The 26,371-nt window shown below is 54.8% G+C and overlaps 2 protein-coding genes across 6 annotated transcripts; both read right to left on the reverse strand.

Moving 5' to 3' along the window:
- Window positions 1–689: 689 nt before the first annotated feature.
- On the reverse strand, window positions 690–7,084 carry LIN7B (lin-7 homolog B, crumbs cell polarity complex component). 2 transcript variants are annotated; one of them, XM_049620738.1, is made up of 7 exons: window positions 6,943–7,084; window positions 6,114–6,285; window positions 3,472–3,590; window positions 3,125–3,196; window positions 2,296–2,505; window positions 1,138–1,301; window positions 690–799 (listed from the first exon to the last, which is right to left on the reverse strand). In XM_049620738.1, the coding sequence occupies exons 2-7, from the start codon at window positions 6,217–6,219 to the stop codon at window positions 778–780; spliced, it is 693 nt and encodes a 230-aa protein (XP_049476695.1). In that variant the 5' UTR covers window positions 6,220–6,285; window positions 6,943–7,084; the 3' UTR covers window positions 690–777. The 2 variants fall into 2 exon arrangements, with proteins under 2 accessions (XP_049476695.1, XP_049476696.1); XM_049620739.1 differs by lacking the exons at window positions 6,114–6,285; window positions 6,943–7,084 and adding an exon at window positions 4,002–4,085.
- A 2,404-nt stretch (window positions 7,085–9,488) lies between these two features.
- SNRNP70 (small nuclear ribonucleoprotein U1 subunit 70) lies at window positions 9,489–26,269 on the reverse strand. Of its 4 annotated transcripts, none has more exons than XM_049621247.1 (10): window positions 26,050–26,269; window positions 25,124–25,280; window positions 23,038–23,100; window positions 22,870–22,924; window positions 18,305–18,369; window positions 18,074–18,136; window positions 17,363–17,444; window positions 13,976–14,077; window positions 10,403–10,490; window positions 9,489–10,293 (listed from the first exon to the last, which is right to left on the reverse strand). In XM_049621247.1, exons 2-10 carry the CDS (start codon window positions 25,268–25,270, stop codon window positions 9,669–9,671), a joined length of 1,290 nt encoding a protein of 429 aa, XP_049477204.1. In that variant the 5' UTR covers window positions 25,271–25,280; window positions 26,050–26,269; the 3' UTR covers window positions 9,489–9,668. The 4 variants fall into 4 exon arrangements, with proteins under 4 accessions (XP_049477204.1, XP_049477202.1, XP_049477203.1 ...); XM_049621245.1 differs by having other exon boundaries at window positions 9,489–10,320; XM_049621246.1 differs by lacking the exon at window positions 26,050–26,269 and adding an exon at window positions 25,622–25,724 and having other exon boundaries at window positions 9,489–10,320.
- Between the last annotated feature and the right edge of the window lie 102 nt (window positions 26,270–26,371).

The raw sequence follows: 26,371 nt of genomic DNA on the forward strand, positions 1-26,371 counted from the left end.
GAGCCCGGCAGGGGGATGATGTCACCTGGAGCTAGTGGCGCGCGGCGTGGAATGCGAGTCGCGACCTCGGATCCCGGAGGTGGCGCGCGCTAGCCCTAGCGCCGCACGGGACAGCAGGGCTGGACCGGCGGTGAGGTGGGACTAAAGGTTGGATTTTAAGGCGGGGGCGGCTCCCGGAGACACGCGCTCAGGTTGGAAGGTGGGGTGAATGGCCGGTCGGCGAGTGCACCTTACTCTGCACCCCCTGCGCCCACCTTGGGAACTGCACGCGGCACCCTCACCCCCCACGCTGACGATAGTACGGCCTGCAGGCCTCCCCTGGCGAACGAAGCTAATGGTTCGTTCCACCCCGCCCACACAGAGGCTGCCCACCGGCTCTGCAGCTTCTCGGGACTCCTCCGTCAGACCAACTACGGAAGGGGCTTGGCCTTCGCCCTCAGTCTCTCTTAAGGGCAGGGGACGTTGTCTTCGGCTCTGACCCCGCACTCGGACCCAGACCAGGTCTCGGCCTCCGCCTTGGACTTCTGCCTAGGAAGCCGGCCAACCACCGCCTTCAGACCTTGGGGGAAAGTTCTGCCTCTGCTCTCAGGCTCTGAAAAGCAGTCTCTGGACTTCAGCTTCTCTCCACCCACCCCAACATCTCAAGACACTCTAGCCCCAGGATGCAGGACAGATACACAGACACTCAATGAGGGTCAAAGATCTTTAAATAAGGAGCCGGTGACAATAAATACTGTACAGGGGAGGGGGTGAGGGTGAGGGTCCAGATCTGTGGTTTCAGCCTCGAGACTCCAAGGACCTGCAAAGAGGGGGAAGACAGGGGAGTCAAGCTCAGGGAAGGGAACCTGGGGAGGCATGGGAGAGAGCCGGGCCTGGGCCCAGGGCAGTGGACTGAGGGATTCTGGAGAGTCGGCTGCAGACCTTGGGATGAAAGTGAGCCTAGGAGACCCCCCCAAAGGATTTAGCCAGAATAGCTTGTGAGAGCCTGGGTCAGGGGTCAAGGGTCAGAACCCCAGAGAGAGGAGCCGGGGCTGGGGGTGGTGGCCATCAAGGTCCCAGAAGTCACTGGTCTGGTCTGGGGCTCTGGGGATAAAGGAGGCGGTGGAGGCCGCAGGGGTGTGGTGGCAAAGGGCTCACGAGTAGCTCTGGTGCTGCTGGCGCCGGCGAGCAGAGCGCATCTTCTCGAAGCGGGCCTCCATCTCCTCCAGCACGCGAGGCGTGTAACGCACCACCAGCTTCACCGAGCCCTGGGCTGCCTTCAGCAGCTCCACTGCCTTCTCGTGCTGCTCACCCTCAACACTCTGCAGGGCGGTGTACAGACACCTGGGCCTGGGGCCTCCCACCCACACCCAGCCCCGACCCTACTGTGGGTGAGCCTGGTACCAGCCCGGGCTGCCAGGGCCTTGTGTCCTTCTGGGAGAGGCACGTTCGCTCTGGGCTCAGCGTCCTCCTCCCCCCAGACCTGCCAAGTTCCTCATGTCAGGGACAAGCCCTCAAAGCCCTCAGTCACCAAGCCGGACCTCCAAGTCCACCTTTATCCCCTCCCTCCCCAAAGCCTGTTGTTCCCCGGCCCCATCCCTCCTGCTCTGACTCCCTACTTTGTCCCTGCCACCCTGGCCCCAGTTCAGGCCTCATCTTCTCCCCAGGGACTTTCACCTAGCCTCCTCCCTAGAACTTCTGGCCTCCAGTCTCTACGTTCAGTCCATCCCTTACAGAGTTCCAAAGGGGTCCTTCGACCCCTCCAAGCTGAGCCTATCCCTCCGCTGTTCACAGCCTTCCCAAGGCTCCCCAGAACCCTTGAGATGAAGTCCCAGCTTCCCAGGTTGACACTTGGGCCCTGCATGGCTGGCCCCAAGCCCTTTCTGTTCAGCTCAGAGGAGTGTAGAGTCACAGCCCCGACCTACAACATCCTCAGCTAGTAATACTCTTCTCTACCCTATTTGCCTGGAGAACTCCTCTGCATCCTTCAAAACCCAACTCAAATGTTCCTTCCTCTGCAAAAACTTCCCTCACCTACGCTGGTCTGGTGTCCCATTTGGGCTCTCATAATGCTTTGTGCTTCCTCATTATTATCTCCCTGGATCAAGATTCTTTCAGTCAGAGTCTATCTCTCTCACCAAAAAGGAGTCCTTGAATATGGGAGCTGAGGCAAACTTCTCTCAGTGTCTCTAGCGGTGCCCAGCACAGGGCTGGACAAAGAGGCAGTACTCAAGCGGTGCATGTTGAATGAATGTCAAAAGCAGGGACTGTGCTAACCTCGAACAGACCGGGAGCCCAGCCTCAGTCCCCACTCACCACGCCATTCACGGACAGCAGCTGGTCGCCACGCTTGAGGCCTCCGTGGCGGTCAGCCACGCCTCCAGGGATGACACGGGAGATATAGATGGGGGAGTTCTGCTCCTTGCCCCCCATGATGTTGAAGCCCAGGCCCTCATCTGTCTTGGGCAGCTCCACTACCCTGGGATGTGCATGGCCCTCACTGGCTGTGAAGGCAGCCACCGTGGCCTAGGAGAGAAAAAGTGTGGGGAGGTGAGGGCCCCTCCCTGGTGGGTGTACGGACCAGGGGGGAGGATCTGGGCCAGGGAGAGCAATTTAGGCCAGATCACTTTCCCCACTCACGGGGCACCTGCCGCCGTTCAACACAGGCTCACACTGTTATGAGTCCGTTTTAGTTCCCTCTCAGTGCTTCAGACATCAAAGAGAATGTCTCCATTTTGGTATGAGTGCCTCTTAAATACTCACCACTTGCCAATCTCGATTTTTAACAGAGAAAAACAAGGCCTGGAAGGAACTGAGAGCCTCCAGGGGGCGGCAAGAAATAGCATACAACTATAGTTTACTAAGATTTCAGTGTTTAATGCTCTTTCGTTGTATAGGTGTTAAAGGGTATCCTCTTGTCAGGTATGCGGTACTCGTTTCCACTGGCGGTTGCCACAGATGCCTTTATATGACAATTAAGTAAAACGTGAGATTATTTAAAAGATCAGTAAATAACAATAACGCTGGTACATAGATTCGGCAAAAATCATGAAGGAGGAAACGGGCACAGTTGACTTTAGGAAGATACTAAACCAGACCATGCAGTTCAGCGGATAGCGTGGGTGATGGGGTGGGGGACACCAACCTTGGCCGTGGCGTGGGCCCGGATTTCAGCACTGCCGGTGATGTCCAGCGTGTCATAGAGCTGCTCGTACACCTGGCGAGGACGCAGCAGCATCAGCGAGCCACCAGCCCCCTCCTCCCTTCAACGCCGGAGTCCAGGCCCGCAGACCCTCCCACCCAAGGATCCGCCCCGCCCCCGCGACCTGGAGCCCGAGGAAACTACAACTCCCGAAGAAACCCGGAGCCGAAGCGCTGGCACCCCAAGGCGGGCCGCCCCCCGGCGCTGCTGGGAGGCGTAGTCACTGAGCTCGGGGCGACGATCAGGACGGGCGGCCGCCCGCCTGTGTCCCGGCGCCGCGCTGCTCTCACCTCCCGGATGGCAGAACAGAAGCGGCTCTGCAAGACTCGCTGGAGGGCCTGCAGCTTCTGCGGGGGCAGCTCCCCGCTGCGCTGGAGCCTCTCGAGGAGCTCCACCGCCCGGGACACGTCTGCGGGGCGGGGGCGGGGCGCATAGACACAGAGTCAGAGACACGGAGAAGCTCGGAGAGATGCGGCCAGAAACCAGTAAGGGCGAACGCAGACAGATCCCGGGAGAGACAGCCGAGTCTCAGTCGGACACCCGCAGAGTTGCCGGTGGCAAGGGGGACTGCGGCCAGCCAGGCGCCCTGCGCCCCCGAATGCCCATACGCACGCAGGCAGGGCTGTGCGGCGGGCGCCCCTCCCGGGCCCGCTAGCCCACGGACCCTCCCACACCCACGAACGGCCGACTCGCGGCGCCCCGCCCCGCCCACCCCCGCTCGATTTGCCCGCCCACCCGCCGGGGCCTGGCCGGGAGGGGCGGGGACCGGGGTCCCGGACGCGGGCCGCGGCCGGTGGGCAGGGCCCCCTGGCGCGCTTACCCCGCTCCAGCCCCAGCGGCTCCACCAGAGCAGCCATGTCGGCGCCGCCGCCGCCAGCTGCCCGCCTGCCCGGTCTCCGGCGAGGAGGGCGGGGCCGCGCGAGGCCACGCCCCGGGCGGCGGGCGCCCCCTGCGGGGGCGCGGCCCGACGTGCGCTCAGCTCCCGGCGTCGCGGCCGCCCCACCTGCCGCCACGCCTGTCTGGCTGCCCTACCCGCGGCTGCCGAAGGCCTGTCCGGTTTGCGACCCCTCCTCTTGCAGCTTCTGTTTACACTCCTTCCGTTTCGGTCTGCCCTGCCCGCCACATCTGTCTATCCCCTTTCTCTTTTTTCCACGTTTGTTGGACAAACGTTATGTTAAACATCCGGACACTCCGGTGGGCAGGACAAACCCACAGCCCTCAAGGAACTTAGTCTATGGGGGAAGGGAAGTAGGCAACCAGCTGCGACTGTGACAAATTGGAAGTAAGGAGGTGATGATCTAGGAGGGACACTGACCTAGAGTCCTTGGAGGGAAGTTCATCAGGAGGTGGGGCATGGATCAGTTTCCAGGCAGAAAGGAGCCCACGGGGTAAACATTAAGAGCGGTTCATGACGGTGAAAAGGTAGGCGGCATACAGGTTATGCATGGCCTTGTGTGTTGGCATACACACGATGAGGATGTTGGACTTCATGGTAACTCCTAAGAGTCAACTGTGACATTCCAATGTGTATTTTAAGATCCGTGCAGCCACCGTGTGCCGACTGGATTGGATAGTAGCCATAGTGGAAGCAGGAGGCTCTCCCAGCAGTCCCATGATGCCTTGGACCAGGACAGAGGCAGGGAGGACAGGTGGACAGATTTTGAAACGTCGGGACGTGTCCTGGTAATTTGCTGTGTATGATACTAAGGTGCTGGTGGGGCCTCTTGTTAAGATGGTCTATGCTGGAGAAGGATTATCGGATATATTGTGAATCTGAGGAGCCCGTGCAGCACCCAAGTCTGAAAGCAGTACTGAGCATGTGGGCAAAGGTGGTGGATAAGACCATAGGAGTGGACAAGAACGCTGGGTGCAGGGTAATATAGGACGAAGAGGACCTAGGACTGCTAACATTTCAAAGTTAGAAAGAAGATTTAAAAAGGGAGGGGGGGGGGTGCCTGGGTGGCTCAGTTGGTTAAGTGTGGGACTTGGACTCAGGTCATGATCTCATGGTCCGTGGGTTCAAGCCCCGCATCAGGTTCTGTGCTGACAGCTCAGAGCCTGGAGCCTGCTTCGGATTCTCTCTCTCTCTCTCTCTCTCTCTCTCTCTCTCTCTCTCTCTCTCAAACATTAAAATTTTATTTTCAAAAAAAAAAAAAAAATCCAGGAAAGTAGTAGGGAAACCAGGTGGGAGAAACTGTTAAGAAAGTGCTTTTATTTATTTTTTTAACATTTATTTATTTTTGAGAGAGAGAGAGAGAGAGAGAGATTGATTGATTGAGAGGGAGACACAGAATCTGAAGCAGGCTCCAGGCTCTGAGCTGTCAGCACAGAGCCCGATGCACTTGAACCCACAAATGGTGAGATCATGACCTGAGCTTTAGTCAGACGCTTAACCGACTGAGCCACCCAGGCACCCCAAAAGGGTGCTTTTAAAAGGGGAAGCGGGCAGTGGTATCGGATATTCTAAAGAGGCCAAAGGAACATAGGAAATGTAGACAAGACTGTGGAGAAGACTGATTGTTGCCTGCCCGCACCATTAGCTGGATGGGGATGCGGAAGCCAGAAAAGGGCTTTGGCAAAGGGAGAGAGCTAGATCAAGTTTGTCTCTCCCTGTCTCCCTCAGAGTACAAAACATGTTTCCAGTTGAAAGCAAAATCCAAGAATACAGGAAGGCTGATACTGAAAAGAACCTGCCCCTACCCCCGCCCTAACTCTCCCCACTGCAAGAGGCAGCTTATGGCTGTTCAATCTTCTAGTTGCTTCTGTATCTAAGTAACATGCTATGTCTCAATGTAGCAATGTTAGATGTTAGTAATAGATTACATATTGATTTTCTGTTCTTACAACCTTTCTGCTCTCTTCCCATGGTAGTTTTCTACTACCAGATTTTCGGGCCATCCGTCAAGTGCTCATGGTATGTCTGAGTACTTACTATTTCCTGCCGAGCCCAAGTAGTGTTCTGTGCTTCCATTTCCTTTCCTGGACAGCTTCTGGTTTTGTTTTTGTTTTCCTGGGATTTCTATGTGCTTTTCTTCCATCACCTTCTCAATTTTTCAAACTTTCCATCACAAGGAATTTTACGGATTCTTTTTTAGTCAGGTTCACTGAAAAATAATTGACAATGCAGCACTGTAGGAGTTTAAGGCGGACAAACAGCATGATGGTTTGATTTATGTATATTGTGAAATGATTAGTGCCATTGGTTCAGCTACTGAACCTTCTTTTTAACCTGGAAACTCCTTGGAAACTTGAATCCTCTGACCCCAAAAGGGTTGGAAGTGCTCTCTAGAAACTGCCAAACTGCGACTTTCCTCCATGGCTCTGAATCAGATCTAGTTTCCTCTTATTTATTTTTATTTTTACATTTATTTATTTTTGAAAGACAGAGTGAGACAGAGTGCAAGTGGAGGAGGGGCAGAGAGAGAAGGAGACCCAGAATCTGAAGCAGGCTCCAGGCTCTGAGCAAGAGGTCAGCACAGAGCCCGATGCGGGGCTCAAACCCACGAACCGTGAGATCATGACCTGAGCCGAAGTTGGACACTTAACCGACCTAGCCACCCAGGCGCCCCATAGTTTCCTCTCTTTTAAATCCTTTGTTTTGGTGATGTATATCCTGTTAACTTCCTTAAAAGGCCGTGAGATTTCTTTTACTTTCAAGAACGTTTGTCTAATTCTTTTTCTCCCCTAGTACTTGTAATGTTTGTAACAGAACATTTCAGGTCACGAAGTATCTGATTACAGAATGCATCTCAACTCTTAACTTGTTAATGTCTTCAGCTCTAAAGTTTCCATTTGACTTTTTTCTTTTAAAGACTGCAGCTCTCAGTTAAAGCTCTCCATCCTGGGGGCGCCTGGGTGGCTCAGGAGGTGAAGCATCTGGCTCTTGATTTCAGCTCAGGTCATGATCTCATGGTTTGTGAGGTCAGGCTCTGCACTGACGTCACGGGCCCTGCTTTGGATTCCTTCTCTCCCTCTCTGCCCCTCTTCCCCCATCTCCCTTTCCTTGTTTTGTCAACATATAGAACAACATTAGAATGCCCGAGTCAGAATGCCTGGGTCTGCTGGCTGTTCTTTCCTTGGTTTTCAGCAATCCAAGTCCTTGTCTTTCTAAAGTGCCTAATGATGTTTGAGTAGATGCCGAGTATTGTGTACTAACAATCACAGAGGCTCTGAATGAGACCTTCCTCCAAAGGGCTAAGTTCTCTCCTGGCAGGCAGATCACCTAAATCCTGATGAGGTTCACTTTCAGGTTTCTTCATGCCTGCGGTTTCACTTGTGGCTTACTCCAATATGGTGGCCGCTCTGGGGATCTCCAGCATGGCCATTGCTCCCTGCAGGGTGGGACCCCCCAACCTGTCTCCCCCAGACCCGCGAGGCCGCTGCCACTTCTGCTCAACTCTGTAGCCTCCAGCTAGTTCTTTCCCGTGAGCCCTTTTGGGGGTGGGGATGGGGAGTTTCTTGCACTGACAGCAAGCAGTTTAGCAGTTGGCAAAGGCCTTGAGTGGGGATTGCGTGTAGATCTGGGGGCTCGGTGCCCCATCTGGCTCAGCATAATTTTGCCCTCAAGCCCCACCTGCATAGTGTGACCTCTGTGAACTCAGCCCAGTGGACTGCCACTTTGAGTCTGTTCCCCCAAACCAAATTGGCAAACGTCCTCAAAGAAAAAGGGAGGGTATTGGCTTTCCTTCTCTTAGGCGTCAGACTCCCTCGAGCCCAGGTCCCCAGTGCCTTTCACAAGTTCTTTTATAAACCGTGACTGGTCTTTATGTAACATAACCGGCATGTGCCACGCTAGTCCAGAACACTGTTCTTTGTAGCCAATTCCAGAAGTGTAGTTGCAGCATCTGGGAGATCTTTGAGAATATGCTAATTAGAGGCACTGAGCTCTCTTTTATTCTCTAAAGTCTTCCTTCCAGGGCCAGTTTTTCTACTTAACCTGGCGGTCTCCCGTTGCAGGATTTTCTCAAACGCCTGTCACCCTTGGATGCTTAGGACGACTGAAGCAGTTAGAAGCATAATCCATGTGCTTGGTTTTCAGCAATGCGAGTGCTATTCTTTCTAGAGGGGCGCCTGGGTGGCTCAGTCGATCAAGCGTCTGACTTTGGCTCAGGTCTTGATCTCATGGTTGGCGAGTTTGAGCTCCACATTGGGCTCCGAGCTGTCCACGCAGAACCTGCTTCAGATCCTCTCTGCTCCTCCCCCACTTGCACTCTCAAAAATAAACTTAAAAAAAAAATAGCATAATCCATGTGTGTCAGACAGATTTAATAGACAGGCTGCCTCTGGGTTATCGAGCCAAGTTTGCCTTTAGACAGAGAAACTCTTCAAAGACCAAAGTAGCTCCTGTATTTGCCTGGGCGGGAAATGCCCACCCAGCTCCCTAAGCATCGAGGGCTGAAATGGAGGGTGACTGTCCGCGTACAGATTCTGGAGTCTGCTACCCTTGCTGCACTTGTAGTTGTGGTCTGGAGCCGCTCCAAGGTTCTGCAAGGCTAACTGGCTTCCTTCTCAAGCGGTCACCAGACTGAAGTGTCCTCACCGTCACCTGACGTGATCTTCTCTGTCCAGAAACAGCTGGAATCTCAACTGCTGATGGGACCTCCCCTTTCCTGTTAATCCTCGTCAGAGCCGTGTGTGAAGTAAAAATACTCATGGCGCGGGTGGCTGGGAGGCTTGCTCTGTGAAGCATCCAACTTCAACTCAGGTCACGATCTCACGGTTCCTGAATTCAAGCCCTACATCAGGCTCTCTGCTGTAGGCACAGAGCCGGCCTCAGATCTGTCCCTCTCCCTGCCTCTCCCCCACTCTCACATGTGCATTCTCAAAAATAAACACTTAAAAGAAGAGGGGCACCTGGGTGGCTCAGCTCCTCCTCCTCCAGCTTGTGCTCCCATTTCATCTCCCCACCCTTCCCAGCTCTCCAGCCTCAACAACAGCTCCCCTTCCAAAGTCACAGCTTCCACAGAGTAACCTCGTTTTAGAGCCCCACCTCCACCAAGACAAGGGTTACAGAGACGGCCCCATAAGAGCCCTGAGAAAGATGTTAGGCGAAGAGAAAGGAAGAAGAAAAAGAAAAAAAGAAAAGGAAAGGAAACCACAAAGACATCTAAGACGCTAACGGAGGGAACCTTTCAGAGCACCTCCTTATCCCAGTTTAAATGGCTCTGGGGTAGTGGGGGGTAGCCCCAGCCCCAGGTCAAAAAAGCCCAAGTTTTTGGCATGCCCTGGGACACACACCAGAGTAGGGCTGCTGGAAAGGGCACAACCTTCTGGGAAGACATTAAAAGCAGCAAAGAAACCAAGGTGCTTGTTATCAACAGGAAATTAATTTTATTTTAAATCCAAGGGGCCACAACAAATGAGACGCCTACCCTTGGCTGGCAAACTTAGGTGGTGGCCAAGAAGGTTGGGAATAGGACGACAGCAAAGGGACGGATAGGAACGCATCCAAACAAAACTGGGGGGGGGGGGGGGGGGGAAGCCCTCTTCACTCTGGCGCAGCCTCCATCAAATACCCGTTCTCTGGAGCAAGATACCCATCACCTCCTTCAGACTCCATGTACATGTCTCGGCTTTCGTTGCCCAGACCCTCCAGCCCGTTGTCCTGGCCGCCACCACCCCCACCTCGGGCCTCATCCCTGCCCCGTTCACCACCCCGCTCCCCCCGCTTGTGCTCGCGATCCCGGTCTCGGTCGCGGTCCCGGCGCCGCTCCCGTTCGCTCCGGTGGCTCCGACGTCGTTCCCGGTCTCGATCCCGGCCCTTCTCCTCCGGACCGTCAGGGCCGTCAGGACCCAGCTCCCCAGGAGGCCCGTCATCGGGCGGCGCATCACCAGCCTCAGAGGGCTCCGCCATGTCGCCACCGCCTCCGCCACCACGTAGCTCCTCCTTGCGCTCCCGCTCGCGTCGTGCCCGCTCCCGGCTCCGGCTACTTCGCCGCTTCCGTTCCCGGTCCTTGTCCTTGCTACGCTCCCTGGATCGCCTCCGCTCCTCCTTGTCGCGACTCCGCGAGCGCCGCCGCCGGTCCCGAGAGCGGGAGCGTCGCCGTTCTCGCTCCTTGTCTCTCTCGCGGCTTCGTTCCCTGCGCTCCCGCTCGCGGTCCCGGTCCCGGTCCCTGTGGGGAAGCGGGGAGGGGCCGGGCCTGGATGAGGTGGGCAGAGGTTTGTGGCGGGGCTCCCCCACGTGACCGCCCGCGTCCCAGGAAACCAGCTGCCCAATCTTACCTCTCATCGTAGCGGGAAGTATCGTCCCGGCCAGAGTGCCGGATGTTCACGTCGGCCCCGCCTCTTCTGGTACCACCGAGGCCACCTCCTGGGGCGGGGGCGGGCGGAGAAAGGGTCAGTCCAAACAGGGCACCCAGGGAAGGGAGACGAGGCGCATCAAAGAGCAAAAGGCAGGCCTGCAACCGCCAGTGGCGGCTTAACAGGACAGCTGTGTTCACACGCTCGAGGCCTTTCCCCAAGCGCCAGCTGGTCAACACCTGTACTCAGACTCCAAAGCGCACCCTTAACCTCCAAGTCCACACAGCCTCCCAAACCCCTCCTGCTCACCTGCCTCCTGACACGACGCCGAGCTAGAAACCTAACTAAAAAATGTGGTCGGCCTCGAATCCTCCAACAGTTTCCCACTGCCTTTACTCCAAAATCTCCATCAAGCGGCCTCCAGAAGCTGGCCACTGGTTCTTCATTTTCGGGGCGCTTTTCAACCCCCTCACACTCTCGGTCTCCGCCTCCTTTCTGCCCCACGTTGGGGGATCATTCACTGCTCTCCTTGGGGTCTGCTCTTCCGTGTCCGGTTAACTTACTCCCCCTTTCCGGGTCCTCCTGAACACCATTTCCACCGCAAGCCTTCCTGAACCTACCCCACTGCCCGGTTCCCCACCATTTACTCACGGACTGAATACATTTCCTTCCTAAAACTTCAGGTGGCCCTTCACAGTGCACACACCCCTGTGAGCAGGGAACTCCTGCCTCTCCAGACTATTAGGCACCGTGAAAGTCAGGACTAGGTCTGGATTTGCTGTCACCAGCATGTAACGTAAGTGTCTACGCACAGTAGTCAAAGGACAACTGAGGAGCAACGGCGCCTTCTTCGGATGGCAAAACAAACCCAGAGAGTCACTTGCCCACACGGGGACTTGGCAACGAAGGTGCAGAACTGGGACAGGAATCCCGGCCGACTCCAGAAGCTGCCCTCTTGTGCACCGTTCCGCACCACACGGACCGGAAGCAAGCTTCAGTGAGGCGGGCCGGAGTTCCACGAAAGGAAAGGACTTCCAGCAGTGCCGGGTGAAAACAGGCAAAGGATGCTCGGAGAGCAAACATTCTAACAGGCACAGGCAACTGACCGGGCATCTGGAACGTCACAGGTATGATGCGGAACAGACTTGTGTCTTCAACTGTCAGGTCACAACCCAGCAATGGATCACACCACCAATTAGACGGGTTGCAACCAACACACATTAAAAAAAATAAAAGGCGCCTGGATGGCTTAGTCGGTAAAGCATCCGACTTGAGCTCAGGTATTCTGTGGGTTGCACTCTGTGGGTTGGAGCCCCTCGTCGGGCTCTGTGCTGACAACTCAGAGCCCGGAGTCTGCTTCAGATCCTGTGTCTCCCTCTCTCTGCCCCTCCCCCACTTACTCTCTCCTGGTCAAAAATAAACATTATAAAAAAATTTTTTTAATAAACAAAAAACAGGGGCGCCTGGGTGGCTCAGTCAGTCAAGTGACCGACTTCGGCTCAGGTCACGATCTCACAGTTTGTGAGTTCAAGCCCCACGTTGGGCTCTGTGCTGACAGCTCAGAGCCTGGAGCCGGCTTCGGATGCTGTGTCTCCCTCTCTCTCTGCCCCTCCCCCACTCATGCTCTATCTCAGAAATAAACATTAAAAAAATAATAGTAATAGTAATAATAATAATAAACAAAAAACAAAGTAAAGCAACAGAATATAAAATACTAGTATAGACTGTCTGTAAAAAAGGTAATTTCTGGGGGAGCCTGGGTGCCTTAGTTAAGCATCCAACTCTTGATTTCAGCTCAGGTCACAGTCTTGTGGTTCGTGAATTCGGGCCCCACATCCGGCTCTGCGCAGATAGTGTGGAGTCTGCCTGTGACTCTCTGTCCCTCCTCCAATAAACATTAAAAAAAAAAAAAAAAAAAGGTAATTTCTGTTCATAAAACTTTTGTTTGGGTTATAATTTTGCATGTATACATGCTGCGTCAGGAAGTACTAGGTACTGCTATCGCAGAATTTGAATGCCAACGGACCTAGAAGATTCTGGGATTCCGGGATTCTACCAGAACAGGAAACAGCACTCTGAAGAACTCACTCCACCCCAGAGAAATGAGGGCAAGATAAAAACCGATCTGTTGTTCAGAGAGCCAGCAGTTGAATGTGTGGTCTCTGTCACACAGGCAAGTTCAGGGTGAGAAGAGTGGGCGGGAAGGCAGGATTAAGAGCAGAGTACTCATCCATCTGACAGGTCTACCCGAGGAGGACCATCTTCTTGGACAACTGTCACTCACCCTCAAAGAAGTAGGTCCTTAACAGGCATGTTTGGATGGCAAGACCTCAGACCCAGGTCCAGGCCCAAGGCTGAGCCACTGAGACCCACCCACCCCAAAACGCAGAGACTCAGTCAAGACTGAGTATAATGCAGGACACACACTGGGCCAGTGCAGGGAAACACAGAAGAGATCAGTCTGCACACATAGCAGGCAAGACAGAAGCAAGCTGCAGTGACACCAGAGGTGGCTCCTGGCAACTTAAGGTCTGGCTACCAGGTCCCCTTCAGGCCAACTGGCATCACACATCTTTGGGCTCCAAAGGATCCATGGGATTCTCAATCAACAAGGCTCCTTTGTGCTTTAAAACCCTCAAATGTATTTCTGATACCTGCAACCAAACTGACCTTGACTGACACTGTGAATGACAATTAGAGACAGACAAAGACTTGCTCTTGACTAAAACACATGGTAAGGGCGCCTGGGTGGCTCAGTCAGTTAAACATCCAACTCCTGATCTCGGCTCAGGTCATGATCTTATGGTTCGTGGGACTGAGCCCCGTGTCTGGCTGGGTGCCGACAACATGCAGCCTGCTTGGGATTCTCTCCTTCCCTCAGCCCCCCCACCCCCCGCCCCATGCACATGGCTCTCTTTCCCTCTCAAAAGAAATAAACATTAAAAAAAATTAGAGTAAAAACATGGGGGGCGCCTGGGTGGCTCAGTCGGTTAAGCATCTGACTTTGGCTCAGGTTATGATCTCATAGTTCTTGAGTTTGAGCCCCATGTCGGGCTCTGTGCTGACAGCTCAGAGCCCAGAGCTGCTTTGGATTCTGTGTCTCCCTCTCTCTCTGTCCCTCCCCTGCTGGTATTCTTGCTCTCTCTCAAAAATAAACAAAAAGATTTTTAAAAAAGTAAAAATATGGTAAACAGGCATTTGCTGAACCAACGTATCAACAGACAAGCAAGAGCAAAGAGTCAGTGGATGAGAGGGTGACATTTACAACCCTACCAGGGGCTCCTTGCCAAGCTGGGCATCTGGTATGCTGAGCTTGGTGAACTCTGAGGTGACCCCCCACTTTCCAGGATAAGGAGAATGAGGCACAAAGAGAGGAAGTCCACCAACTAGAGAGTAACCCAGAACAGGAAGACAGCCCTCAGGAATGATGACGGTGATGAGAGACAAGCTGGAGAGAGGAAGGAAAGACGTGAGCAGCCAGGCAGGCAGAAAGTGGCAGGGAATGCAGAAGGGATGCAGGCCTGCCGGGGCCCAGCCCACACAGGGAGTGCTCACCTAGCCGCCGGGGCCGCCAGCCCTTCACGGTTCGGCCCCTCTCCACGTCCACAAGGACCCTCCTGCCATCAATCTTCTTGCCATCTGCGTGCTTGTAAGCGGCTGCAACAGACGTGGGGGGGGGGAGGGGGAAAGAGTCCCCAGAGGGTCCTCTAGTCAGGACAGGGCCCGGCTCTGTGGCATCCCCACCCCCATGTCCCCATCAAGGCACTCTGTGCGCAGGCGCGCGCACACACACACACACACACACACACACACACACACACACGCACACACACGCACACGCGTGCGCGCACACGCACGCAAGCACACGCCCACCAGACAGCCAGGCAACTGACAGCCAGACTGACCCTCTCCCAAACCAGGAGGGGCCTGCTCCATCTCGGAACTTGTTCATCACCCCCCAATTGCTACTGGGGGGAGCAGGACCACCCCAACCACCACCCGCCCACCTGGGCTGCCAAGCCCTGCCTACTCCCACCCGACAGAGCAGCCCCCTCCTGTCCAGGCGGCCAAAGTCGCTGCAAAGAAACTGAAGGTTAACTTAAGGTTGGACTCTGCTGTGGGGGAGGGCTCCTCCACAACCCCAGGCATGCACCCTAAAACGTGCTGGGGGAGGAGGCCCAGCTGGGCCGCACTGCACCCCAGTTCACACCGTTTTATTTTTTATTTTTTTGTGTTTTGGGGGACGGAGGTGAGTGTGGGGGGGAACAGACATCAGAACAGAAAATGAACCAGAAAAGGGTGGGAGAAATCTTCAGGAGATGGCAGGGAGCAGAAGGGTGGGGTTACGGTGCTCCCAGGGGGCCTGGAGGGGCCCCCTACAGCAGGTGGGGGAGAGGGAAAGTGGAGGGAGGCATGGGAGGCGTGCGGTGCTCCTCACAATTCCTGCCTTACCTGAGCCGACTGACTGCCACCCAATCCCAGCCCCCGTCCCATCTCTCCCTCCACAGCCCCTGCTCAACAAACACTGGGAGGCCAACCCCAGCCTGAGCCTGCCGGGCAGAGCGAGGAGTAGAGGGGGAGATTCGGGGTGAGGCATGTTCCTGCTCTTGGGCAGGGCACAGCAATGGGCAGGCCCGACCCAGGGCCTGTCTCACACGGGCGTCGGGAAGGCCAAAAAAGTCCGTTTCCCACCCCCAGCCCTGGCCTAGGGAGTTGTCCTCAACCAACCACAATACCCTGCCCCGCCCCAGCCCGCTCCCCCCCAAATAACAACCAGAGGAAGAGAAAAAGGTGCCATTTACCGATGCCGGCCTTGCGGGTGTCCAAACCGAGCGGGATGGGGGGGGCTCGGCAACTCCTGGGGGCCTGGCGAGGAGGCGGGCTTCCCGGGGGGGGACACGGGACCGCTTACCTGGAGCCCCCAAGCTTACCTGAGCACGCGCACAGACCCCACACCCACCACCATGGGGTCAGCTAAAGCTACAGGGAGGGAAGTGGGGGGGTTCTAGGGAGCCAGTGGAGAGGGAGAGGAACCACGTCTCCTGCACCACCTGGAGGCAGGCAGAGGAAGTGGCGGACCCCAAATAAACCTCATGGAGGCCTTAAAAGAGGGGGAGACAAGGATTAACATCAAGTCTAGGAGCTGGTAAAGTCCCGGGACTATCTTATTGCATTTAAGAAGGCGGCTGGGGAGGCCTCAGAGAACCTGTGCGCCCTCACCTTTCCCGGTAAAGTCCACGCTAACCTAGGCACACGCCCCGCCCCCTCGCAGCACATAGAAGGACTTTTCCAACTCGACTTCCACACTCCCTCCCGCCACCTGCAGGTCAAAGGCTGGCACCCAAAGGGGCAGCCTCGGGGGTCCAGGAGATGGCGTGCAGCCCAGGATCTGAGGAGGAGGGGCCGCTCGGCCCCCGAACCCAGAGGAGGGTAGTGGGGGGACGGGAGTGAAGGACCGGGAACACAGTCAGGCAAAGGAACCCTGCTCTGGTTCAGTGTCCCAAACCCCGGAAGAAGCCCAACCCAGGAGTACCAGCAAAGAAACCACGTGACATGTGTGCTTCTAGGCTCGTCTTTCTCTCCCTCTCTTAGGTCTCTATAGACAGCGGAAGGGTTTTAAGTAGAATCTACGACACCTTCAGCCCCTGGCAGCCTGTCACTTGGTCCCTCCCACACTCCAATCCCCAATTCCGTGCACTCTGCAGAGCCGCTGGGCACCACGGCCCTTAGGTAGGCCTCGACCAGGAGAAGGCAGACAGAAAAGGGGCACAGCACCCTGAATCTAGCAACCAGAAAGATTCTCCAGGGCCACCACAGTGACAGCCCCACAGAAGCACGGGGGCAGGGAGCAAAGGATTGAAGGGTTCCATGCGGAGCCCTCCCCCCAGTGCGTCCTGTCTTCGGCATTCCTGTAACCTTCCCACTGACGCCATGAAGCCAGGTTAAGTCAGGGGCTGGGTGGAGCCCAAGTGGAGAGGCCAGACGCCTTTCCAATCAGGGTCCGTCCTTCCCTTCCTGGGACCGACAAGATTACCAGAGAGCCTGTGGACTGGGGGCAGGGGTGGCAGGAGGGACAAAGGGCACCCAAACAAGGAAAGGGTTCCGGGTGCGGGGAGGTTGAGGGGGCGACTGGGGATGGGAGGAGGGAGGCCTCACTGCTCCTGCACTGCCTGGCTAAGCTGGGCTAGTGTGCGGTGCTGAGTGATCTTACCCATGATACAAACCCTTATACCAACCATACACTGAGGTGTTGTAAGGGGAGCGTAAGCATCAGCTGCAAGCCAGCTGCGTGGTGGCTGCAGTGACAATAAGAACAGTCAATTAATACGGCGGCCCCTGGACACGCCGCAGCCCTGCCCGCCCCCGCCCACCCATCCCTGCCCATGTGGACGCCGCCGCGGCCTCAAAGGGGGCTTTGGAGATGTGGGGGCAGGCGCCGAACACGCCTACAGGCCCACTGCCCGCTGAGGAACAGGGTGGGGGGCCAGGGGTGGGGAGGCGGAGGGTCGGGTGGCCCAGCCCCAGTTCTGCTGGGGGGAAGAGAGGGCAGGTTCAAAGGCCAGTCCTCAGTCTGACCTAGCCACCCCCACTTCTGGTGGGGGGAATGGGGAGAGGCTCCCCGAACACCCGACCCCTCCCCCCCACATCCAGCTGGCCCCAGCTCCCACCCAGTTCCCTCCTTGCCCCTGAGGTTCAACGTGTGACACTTACCTCCCCGGGTTCACACACACACACACACGTTGTGGGGGATTTTGGTTTTTGTTTTTTAAAAAACACGTATATAAAAAAAAAAAAGATATATCAGAAACAGAGGGAGGAGGAGAAGAGACATCGCTAATGTCAGGTTTGGCAGGGCAGGGGTTGGGGACAGACGACAGGAAGGGGCTGGGCAGCAGAGAAGAGAGAGGGTCAGAGGGCAGGGCTCAGGCCAGAGGTACTCACAGTGCATGTCTCGCTCATGTTCGTACTCGATGAAGGCATAGCCACGGGGCTTTCCTGACCGCTTGCTGTAGACCATGTGTATCTGAGGGAGGCAGCCGGTGGGGGGCGGCGCAGAGATTAGTTCTCAGACAAGGAAATCCCACCCTTTCAACCACAGAGGCGGCCTACGCCAGCGACAGATGCCTCACACCCTGTCCCCGTCCCTGTCCCTGAGAGCCCCAGGTGACTAATGCCCTCCCAGCACCGGGCTCAGCAGTGGATGCGCACACTGATCTCAAGCCCTCACTACTGCTCAGAGCGCTCAGGGGACTTTTCGATGAAATCGAGGCCCGCCAGTTAAACACAGAGCCTTGCTCCACAACGGCAATCGGCACACGCTTCTGCATCTTCCCTAAAGGGCCAGACGGCAGATGCTTCCAGTTCCAAGGACCTGACAGTCTCTGTCCCGACTACCCGCCTCTGCCTCACAGCAACGGGAGCCGCAGACAACGGTAAACAAACGGGCTTGGCTAGTTACCACTTCTTAATTTTACTCCTGCTACCCAAAATCCCCTGCGAGGAAGTACAGTCAGAATGGAAAGGCAGCCCATGGACTCTGAAGCCCTGAAATGATGGGATGCATCCTTGGGGCCAGGAACCAGCCTTCTCCCTCCACCCCCCGCCACCAAATCCCTTTCCAATTCAAATAACCCCCCGTCCCAGTCCACTCACTCTTTTGATGGGTCCGTACACCTCAAACTCTCTCCGGAGCTTGGATTCTGTTGTGTCATAGTTCTACCAGGAGACAGACAGACACAAAGTTAAGTGGGAGAAATTAACCATCCCCAAGCCCTCAGAACATTCCAGGACCTGGCCTACTGTCCTTTGTCCCACACCCAAGCTCTCAGCAGCGCAGGGTTTTGGCTTCTCTGGGGCTCCATGGCTGGGGAGCTGGGGACTCACCACTCTAGCCACAAAGAGAGTCTTGAAGGCATCACCCTGAGCATTGGGATCATTGTGAGGGTCCCCTGTGCAGAAGAAAAGAATGTGTAAGTAGAAAACATCAACAGTCACACACAGCAAGAAAGGCGGACGGACAGAGATCCGTTAGAATAAAATTGCTGGTGACCTGGAGACCTTGGACACGCTCCGTTTTCCAGTTTCCCTGGGGCACAGCAGCCTTTATCTCAGTAACCAGTTTAGGTTGATGGGGGAAGGGGACAGGCTGACCTCAAGCTGACACTGGATGGGGGCCAGGAGTCTGAACACCATTTCAGACCTAGACATGTTAAAGCCCCAGCCCCTTCCAGGTGAAGGCTGGGCATCCAGAGGCAGCCTGACCACTCCAGGTGCCAGGCTCCCTCCCTCAGCTGCGGGGCCACGCGGCCACCCAACGACACGGCTTGCACCCACAGCCCTCAGGAAAACCTGAGCTCAAAGGCTGGGAGAGAGCCTAGCAGTGTCCACCTGCTTTCTGCCCCATGACCTCTGTGCCCCAGGGAGAAACCCAGGCCTGGTGCTGGAGCGCACGAAATGCTCAACAGGTGCTTACTCCCAACCCTCCTACCACGAGGCCACTGAGGAACAACCATCTCCTCAGAAAGGAGCCAAAACCTATCACCAAACCAATTCCTGGGGGGATTCTGGTGGGTCAGGCCTGGGAAGAAGTCCTTTTCACCAACTATAGAGGCCCAAGCACACAGGGGTCCTCGACTCCTGCCGGGGTCCCCAAGGCACCCCGACCACTTCAGAGCAAAGGTGGTTCTTCCACGTGACACGACACAGCACAACCCTTAGAATGACATGCCGTATCCCAGGAGAATGTAAAAAAACGAACGTTGATAATTTATCGAACACATAATTAGGCCCAGACACTGCCGCACGCTGAAAATGAATCCTCATTCTGCAAACGGAAACCAAGCCAACCCCCGAAGCATGGAAGAGGAAAAGTGTCAGAGCAGCAAAGAGGCCAAGCCCGGCTTTACGTCCCAGCCCAACCTCACAGCCCCGGCGTTCTAACTACCAAGCTCCATACTGAACACCTACACACCAGCTTCTCAGGATGACAGGCTGGGTGCCGCAAGAAGCCAGAGAAATAAAGCTGCAGATCTGAGGAGGCTAGGCTGCGAACACAAGCGAAACTCAAGATGACTTCAGGGAATGTATTACAAACCAGAGAACTGAGCCTAACTACCTGGAAAGCGACGGTGGCCTTTGAAGACAACGCCACCTTTGCGCCTACCCCCTTCAGTTCCTCACTATCCCTCATCCTTCCGTGTCGTAGTTTTCTGTGCCCCGGTATCTCGATCTACACCGACTGCTCTCGTCCGTTCGTCCAACAGGTATCTGTGCAGCGCTGGCGAGTTCCCGGAACCGTCGTACGGAGCCGGGGATTCGGTGGCGCACAAGACAAAACACAGCCCCGTCCTCTCGAAGCTTAGACACTCATGCGGGGAGGCCGACAGCAAACTCGGTGAGGAAGTCATCTGGTTCCATCACAGAGTGACAGACCCAGGGTGAAGAGTTGTAATGGGCAGGTCAGGAAAGGCCTCACCAGGATGAGGACATCTGACTGAAGACCTGAAACCATCACAGCTGCAACGGGAAACGCATCTGCCAACCCCAGGCAGCAGGTGGCCTAACAGGCGGGGTAGGAATGCTAAGGCTACAATGGTTGCAGGGGATGGGGGAGAGGGCCAAGGCCAAACAGCAGACACCTGAAACTTCCTGACGTGCCGTGGAGGTGCCCGGCAGCATCCAAGGGATACCGCAGAACTCTCTGCGGTTCTTGCTTACTCGAGGGTTGCCCTTGAGTGTGGCCAAAGGGAAAAACTAGTGCAGCCGAGCCGAGAACACCCATGTGTCTGCAAAAAGACGACGTCAGCAGGAAGAGGGCAGCAGAGAACTGAAGCCGGTCAGCAGCTCACCAGCTGGTGCACTCGTGCGCACAAACTCAGGGAACTCCCGCGCTGGGCACCTCTGCCCTTGGAAAACCCCTGGTTAAAGGGATTATCTAGGTAGCGACCCCGAGCAGGAGCTTGAAGAAACGCCCTATGGAGCCGGGAAGCCTGTTCAGGCTTTCAGATGGCAGGAAAAGTATTTCGAAACTCTCGGCTCTTGGGAAGTATACTGCCCTCAACGAGCCCCGAGTTTCCTGATCTTAAAAATGGGAGTAATAACCCCCCGCCACACTTGGAAGCTGGGAGAAGTCAACGGTATGAAGTACACCAATTGCTTAACAAGGGACAAGGTCCCCTCGAATGGTAGCTGCTACCAGTGACAAGGCAGAGCCAACTTCTGTAGCTGGAGATGGAGGCTCTTAGGGCCATGAAAACCCTAACGTACTCGACCCGTTTTTTTTTTTTTTTCTTTCCAGTTATACAGAAGTTCAAACACTGAGGGAAGCAGAGAATAATATAATGAAGACCTATGAACCAGCTTCAATTATCAACACATGGCCATGTTTGCTTCATCTGTACCCCCATCCCACCAAAGTATTTTAAATCAAATACCAGACATAGCATTGCAGTCTCTAACAAAGAATTTTAAAGAAATCATCACCACCGTACTCTTACTAGACCTTAAAAGGTTAAGGTCAGCTCCTTAACCCGAAACCCAGGGTTCAAATGTACTCCGTTATTTCCAAAACTGGACTTTTAAAATTAGTTGTGTGTTTTTTTTTTTAACGCTTATTTAAAAAGAACGGGGCAGGGGGGACATAGATCTGAAGCTGACGGAACAGAGCCTGATGCAGGACTCTGTACCCACAAACCATGATATCAAGACCTGAGCCAAAGTTGGACATTTAACTGAGCCACCCAGGCGCCCCAATGCAGTTACCTCATTTAAATCAGGATCCAAACAAGCATACACATCACTTGCTTGACCGATCTTTTGATTCTTTAATCGTTTTTGGTCCACTCCCTGCCCTTTCTCCTTGTCATTTATTAAAGAAACTGAGTTACAACTTTGTTTTATACCATTTCCCACATCCTGAATTCGACCAACTACATCTTTATGATGTCGTTTAACCTACCAAGATCCCATTCTTAAAAGTGTGGAAAATAACTTCTAAAGGGAGAAAAGATTTATCCAAGGCCACCTGGCAGTTAAGCAGCAGGATCGGGGTTACAACGCACAAGGGTCAGACTGCAAGGCCCGTGCCCTACAATACAACCAAGACTCCCCAAATTAACGGCCGACAATTCTGTGTGCCGAGCCCTATAGCAGCTGGGGCCATGGTGGTGAGCAAATCGCATCCAAACACTGCTCTTAGAGCAGCTGTGAACCCACAGCGTAGAGATGGAGATGATCTTCAAATCTCCCCTGCAGACCAAAGCGACCAACCTGTAGCAGGACTCGGGGCTTTCAGCACACAAGGTGACTTGACCCGAGCAAGGAAGTCACGAAAGGCTTCCTTGAGAAGTGACAGCTGAACAGGGACACAAAGAGCTGTTACACATAAACCAAGGTGTCATCAGAGACTGGGGGAACAGCCTGGGCAAAAGCCCAATGCCAGGGGACGTTCCAACAAGAACGAGGCATGAGAAGAGGCCGCTGTAGCTAGAGGGAAGGAGGCACAGTGCACAACAAGTTTGAAACAGTGGGCAGGAGACTTTCATCTTTAAGCTGAGAGCAAAAGGAAGCTGTTAGCAGAAAATGATACAAAGTTGTACTTTAAAAAGACCCAAAGAACTTGGTGGAGACAGGCACGTAGGTAATCAGACGGTTACTGTGTGTCCAAGCAAGAGAAAACCTGAGTGGTGACACATATGGAGAGAAGGGTCAGATCTGGGACATTCAGAGAGTAACAGGGCAGGTGGTGGTGACGAACTGGAGAAAGGAGTAAAGAAAGTGTTAAAAACAAACTGGGTGGCAACAACAGAGAGCATGACTTGCAAGGCTACATGGCCATGTTCCAGGGAAGAAAACATCCAAGGAGACCAGGTGGGAAGAGGAAATTCTGAATGCAGTTTGAACACAGGGTCTGAGAAAGGACAGGAAGGCAGCTCTGGTGAGTCATTGCTCAGAGAGCTCTCTGCTGGTATCACGCCTTTAGATGCTTGGCATCTGCATAAGAGCCCTGAGGAAACACGCCGCTCCAGGGAATAAGGTCCAAAATGACACGATTCACCAGCCTCACAGGAGCTGAAAGAAAGACCGAGTCTTCCAACTACAACATCCTTACTCCAACAAGAAAGGGCCACTTGAGACCGACGTGACCCTGTGAGTCTGGTTAATGACTGCGACTATAACGGATCTGTCCTGCAGCCCAGGACACCCAGCTGGTTGTGGGAGTCTCCCTGAGTGCACTCCCCCGTAGAGTGTGCAGCCCGAGGTACCAGGCCTCCCTTCCCACCAACCCTGACCCCACGCTGTACTTGTAAATCCTAAACCAAACACGGTACTTGGCCAACTTTGTGGGCTAAAAACCCCACCTTCCCAAATTAGAGTCCTGGGATGGATTAGCCGGAGAGAAATGCAAGAAGGTTTGAAGAAAAAGAGATGGGAAAAGAAGAGAGACTTACACATTTTTAGCTCTGTCTCCACTTCCTGCTGTCGCCGCTCAATTTTTTCCCGTCTCTGTCGGGAAAAAGGTGGACAACTGAATGAGGAAAGAAGTGCCCTGATGTCAGGGAACATCCTGGAGAGAAAATGGCAAAACGACATGTGGCCAAGAGATGAAAATTACATACCTTCCTCTCCATGCGTTCCTCCCGGGTTTCTGCTCGAGTTGGGGGAGGGGCATCTCGAGGGTCCTGGAAATAAGAACACAGGTGACAGGGTGGGAGGGACAGGGAGAAATTGCAAGGGACACCCATCCAGAAAACAACACGTGCCTCAGCCACTCACACACAAACAAGCAAACACGGACAGTTCCCAGGCCAGTGGAGGTGGGGAGGGGCATCAAAACCTGGTCCACAGACCAGTGCTACCCACAAACTGTTCCCAATCTGTGACCAGAAAAATAGACAAATCAGAAGAATTCAGAAACTTCTACAGCAACCTGATAGAGCAGTTTTATGCCTGCTGAAATTAACAAAAACTCGATCTTGGGGCGCCTGGGTGGCTCAGTCGGTTGAGCATCTGACTTCGGCTCAGGTCATGATCTCGCAGTGAGTTCGAGCCCTGCGTCGGGCTCTGCGCCTGACAGTGTAGAGCCTGCCTGGGACTCTCTCTCTGCCCCTCCCCCGCTCATGCGCTCATGCGCGCGCTCTCTCTCTCTCTCTGTCAAAAATAAATAGACATTAAAAAAAAAACTGAAAACAAAAACAAAAACAAACAACTCGATCTTGGGGCGTCTGGATGGCTCAGTCGGTTGAGCATCCGACTTCGGCTTAGGTCATGATCTCATGGTTCATGAGTTCTAGCCCCACACTGGGCTCTGTGCTGACACCTCACAGCCTGGAGTCTGCTTCAGACTTTGTGTCTCCCTGTCTCTCTGTCCCTCCCCTGCTTGTGTGTGCGTGCTCTCTTCTCTCAAAAATAAATACGTTTAGGGGCGCCTGGGTGGCGCAGTCGGTTAAGCGTCCGACTTCAGCCAGGTCACGATCTCGCGGTCCGTGAGTTCGAGCCCCGCGTCAGGCTCTGGGCTGATGGCTCGGAGCCTGGAGCCTGTTTCTGATTCTGTGTCTCCCTCTCTCTCTGCCCCTCCCCCGTTCATGCTCTGTCTCTCTCTGTCCCAAAAATAAAATAAAAAATTTAAAAAAAAAAAAATACGTTTAAAAGATAAACAAATAAAAACTTGATCTTTTATTCTGTGGTCTTTCTTTAAAGATACGAGAAAAATCAGAACAATCCCTTCGTGTTTACCAAAAACCCCAATCTGCAAAAGATTTGTCCGTTATCACAGACAGAGATCGGGACCAGGGCTGATGCCAAAGAAGAGGCCAGTGCAGTTCAGAAGCAATGACTGGACCCCTCCTGAGGGCCAGGGCAGTTCCTGAAGATCTCCCCAGCCACTCATTAAACGGTAACTGCCACATGACCACATCATCAAGGACGCCACTGGCCTGTAGCCATTAAATTAGTTTAATTAGCTAATAACACTTCCCAGTACCGGTTCACCGAGGGTGGCAAATCCTACTAAAGAGCCAACCTTCTGTTATCTCTCCACTAACTTCTGCCCTGCAGCTTCCTCCACCTTCACGGCCCTTTCTTACTTGAGGCCAGAACTTCCCGCTTCTGACTTCTGGCTGTGTGCCAGCATTTCTCAGGTGTGTTCTGATGCACCTTAGAAGGTGGATGTTGTCAGGCCAGTTTTACCAACGACAAAAACAGAGGCCCAAGTTACATATTTGTGTTTTCCCTGCAGTTGCATAGCCGACATCCTCAAGCCCACACTAACATCATCCTATTAACAACAAAACCGGTCAACGCAGTAACACCGACGTTTCGCCGACTGGTTGGTGCCCAGCTCTGTAATAAGTGTCGCAGTTAATTCCCCACCAACACTATGAGGAAAATACTACTATCCCCTGGCAAAAAATGAAGAAATCAACTAAGAGAACACACCATTTGCCCAAGGTCACATGGCTGATAAATGGTGTGCCAAGGACTGCCTGACCCCAGAACCTGAATCCTCAGCTGCTACTTACTGAATTTTCAACAAAAACCCTACAAGGAAGCATCATCAACCCCTTTTAAGACAGAGAAACTGAGAATCAGAAAGAGTTAAGTCCCCCGCCTAAATCACACAGAAAGTGTCCAGAAACTGGACTCTCAAATCCAGCTCCCCGGCCTCAGAACCCAAACCACTAAGAGTCTGCTCAGCGAACTCACCTCAAACTCTCGGATGTAGGGCGCAATGCCACAGTAAGGTTGATTGTGGTGTTTCTCATGTGGCAGTTTCTCCAAGGGGGGCAGGTATGGGATAGGGTCACGGGGAGCAAAGAGGGCCAAAAGGTTGGGTGGCAGGAACTGGGTCATCTTGCCAAGTCTGAGGGAGGAAGGACAGCCTTAGGTTAGGGTGGCCGGGAGAGACGAAGCCCCTATAATCCCGGGACTCCCAAGAAGAAAAAGAAAGAGGAGTAAGATCTCAGTATTAAAGCAGGTCCCGGAAGAACACGGAATGATCGTATGGCTCACGGCAAAGAACTAAATCTGAACGAGAAATATAAAGTTCACGGGGGAAGGCTGTGGGAGGGCGAGGCAAGGCTGGTAAGGGCAGCAATGACTGAAAAAGAGTTTACGAGGAGTTAAAGTCTCAGGGTCCCGAGCAAGGAGCCGTGGGGCTGGGAGGTTCCCTGCGAGCGTGTGGGGGGGCTCAGCGATCCTTACGAGGGAGGTCCAAACCAATGGCGGCTGGTGGTCCCAACACCTTGGAGACCAAGTTACGGGGGCGAGAATCACAGCAAGTCTCCGATCAAGGGAAAAAGCTGGTAAGCAACAAGCCCCTCGAGCTGGGGGCTTGTGGGTAATAAATGCAGGCCCCCAAAGGCGAAAGGAATTATGGGTAAGGGTCCAGGGCGCCGCGGAGACGAGGAAGAAAAAAAAGCAACACACCGCAAGGGCCTGTGGGTAAGGGGCCGCGGGAGAGCTGTGGGAAGAGGGCCTCGGTGCCCAGAGGAGTCTGGGTAAGGGGTGCAGAAAGGTCCTGCGGCGGTGGCGCGGGAAGGGGGCCCGGCCGCGGGGAAAAGGCTAGGGCCCACCGCAGGGGTTTGTGGGTAGCGGCTCCGCACCCGGTAAGGCCACTCGGTCTCACTCACCCGCCGCGCGGCGCCCTCCTCGGCCTGGAGACGGTCCGGGGGCTCGCGGCGGCTGCGGCGGCCCCTCAGCAGCAGGGACTCCCGCTCTCGCTTCGACTGCGGCGGCGCCCGCGTCGGTCTCCCTCAGTCGCCTGCCCAGCGCGCGCACCAGGCCGCTGCTCACGAGCCCGCGCGGCCTCGGCTCGCGACAGGGGCAAGGGGTGGAGCCAGCCTCAAATCCCTCCGCCGGCCGCGCTGCGCACGCGCGGCGCGATCCAGAACGACCCACACACAGGGACCTGGCGGCGCCGCGGGGACTGCGCACGCGCAAGGTCACTTCCCC

This window comes from Panthera uncia (genome assembly GCF_023721935.1).
Source record: "Panthera uncia isolate 11264 chromosome E2 unlocalized genomic scaffold, Puncia_PCG_1.0 HiC_scaffold_19, whole genome shotgun sequence".
In the NCBI taxonomy this organism is placed as follows: Eukaryota; Metazoa; Chordata; class Mammalia; order Carnivora; family Felidae; genus Panthera; species Panthera uncia.

Excerpts from the sequence above, each read along its gene's own strand:
- LIN7B (XM_049620738.1), bottom strand. The coding sequence starts at position 6,219 with ATGGAAGAAAAGCACATAGAAATCCCAGGAAAACAAAAACAAAACCAG. Across the intron at positions 1,302-2,295 it reads TGCTGTCCGTGAATGGCGTG|AGTGTTGAGGGTGAGCAGCA; the intron begins GTGAGTGGGGAC and ends ACCGCCCTGCAG. Across the intron at positions 800-1,137 it reads CAGCAGCACCAGAGCTACTC|GTCCTTGGAGTCTCGAGGCT; the intron begins GTGAGCCCTTTG and ends CCCTCTTTGCAG.
- SNRNP70 (XM_049621245.1), bottom strand. The coding sequence starts at position 25,270 with ATGACCCAGTTCCTGCCACCCAACCTTTTGGCCCTCTTTGCTCCCCGT. Across the intron at positions 17,445-18,073 it reads TGTACGGACCCATCAAAAGA|ATACACATGGTCTACAGCAA; the intron begins GTGAGTGGACTG and ends TGCCTCCCTCAG. Across the intron at positions 10,491-13,975 it reads CTGGCGGCCCCGGCGGCTAG|GAGGTGGCCTCGGTGGTACC; the intron begins GTGAGCACTCCC and ends CCCCCGCCCCAG.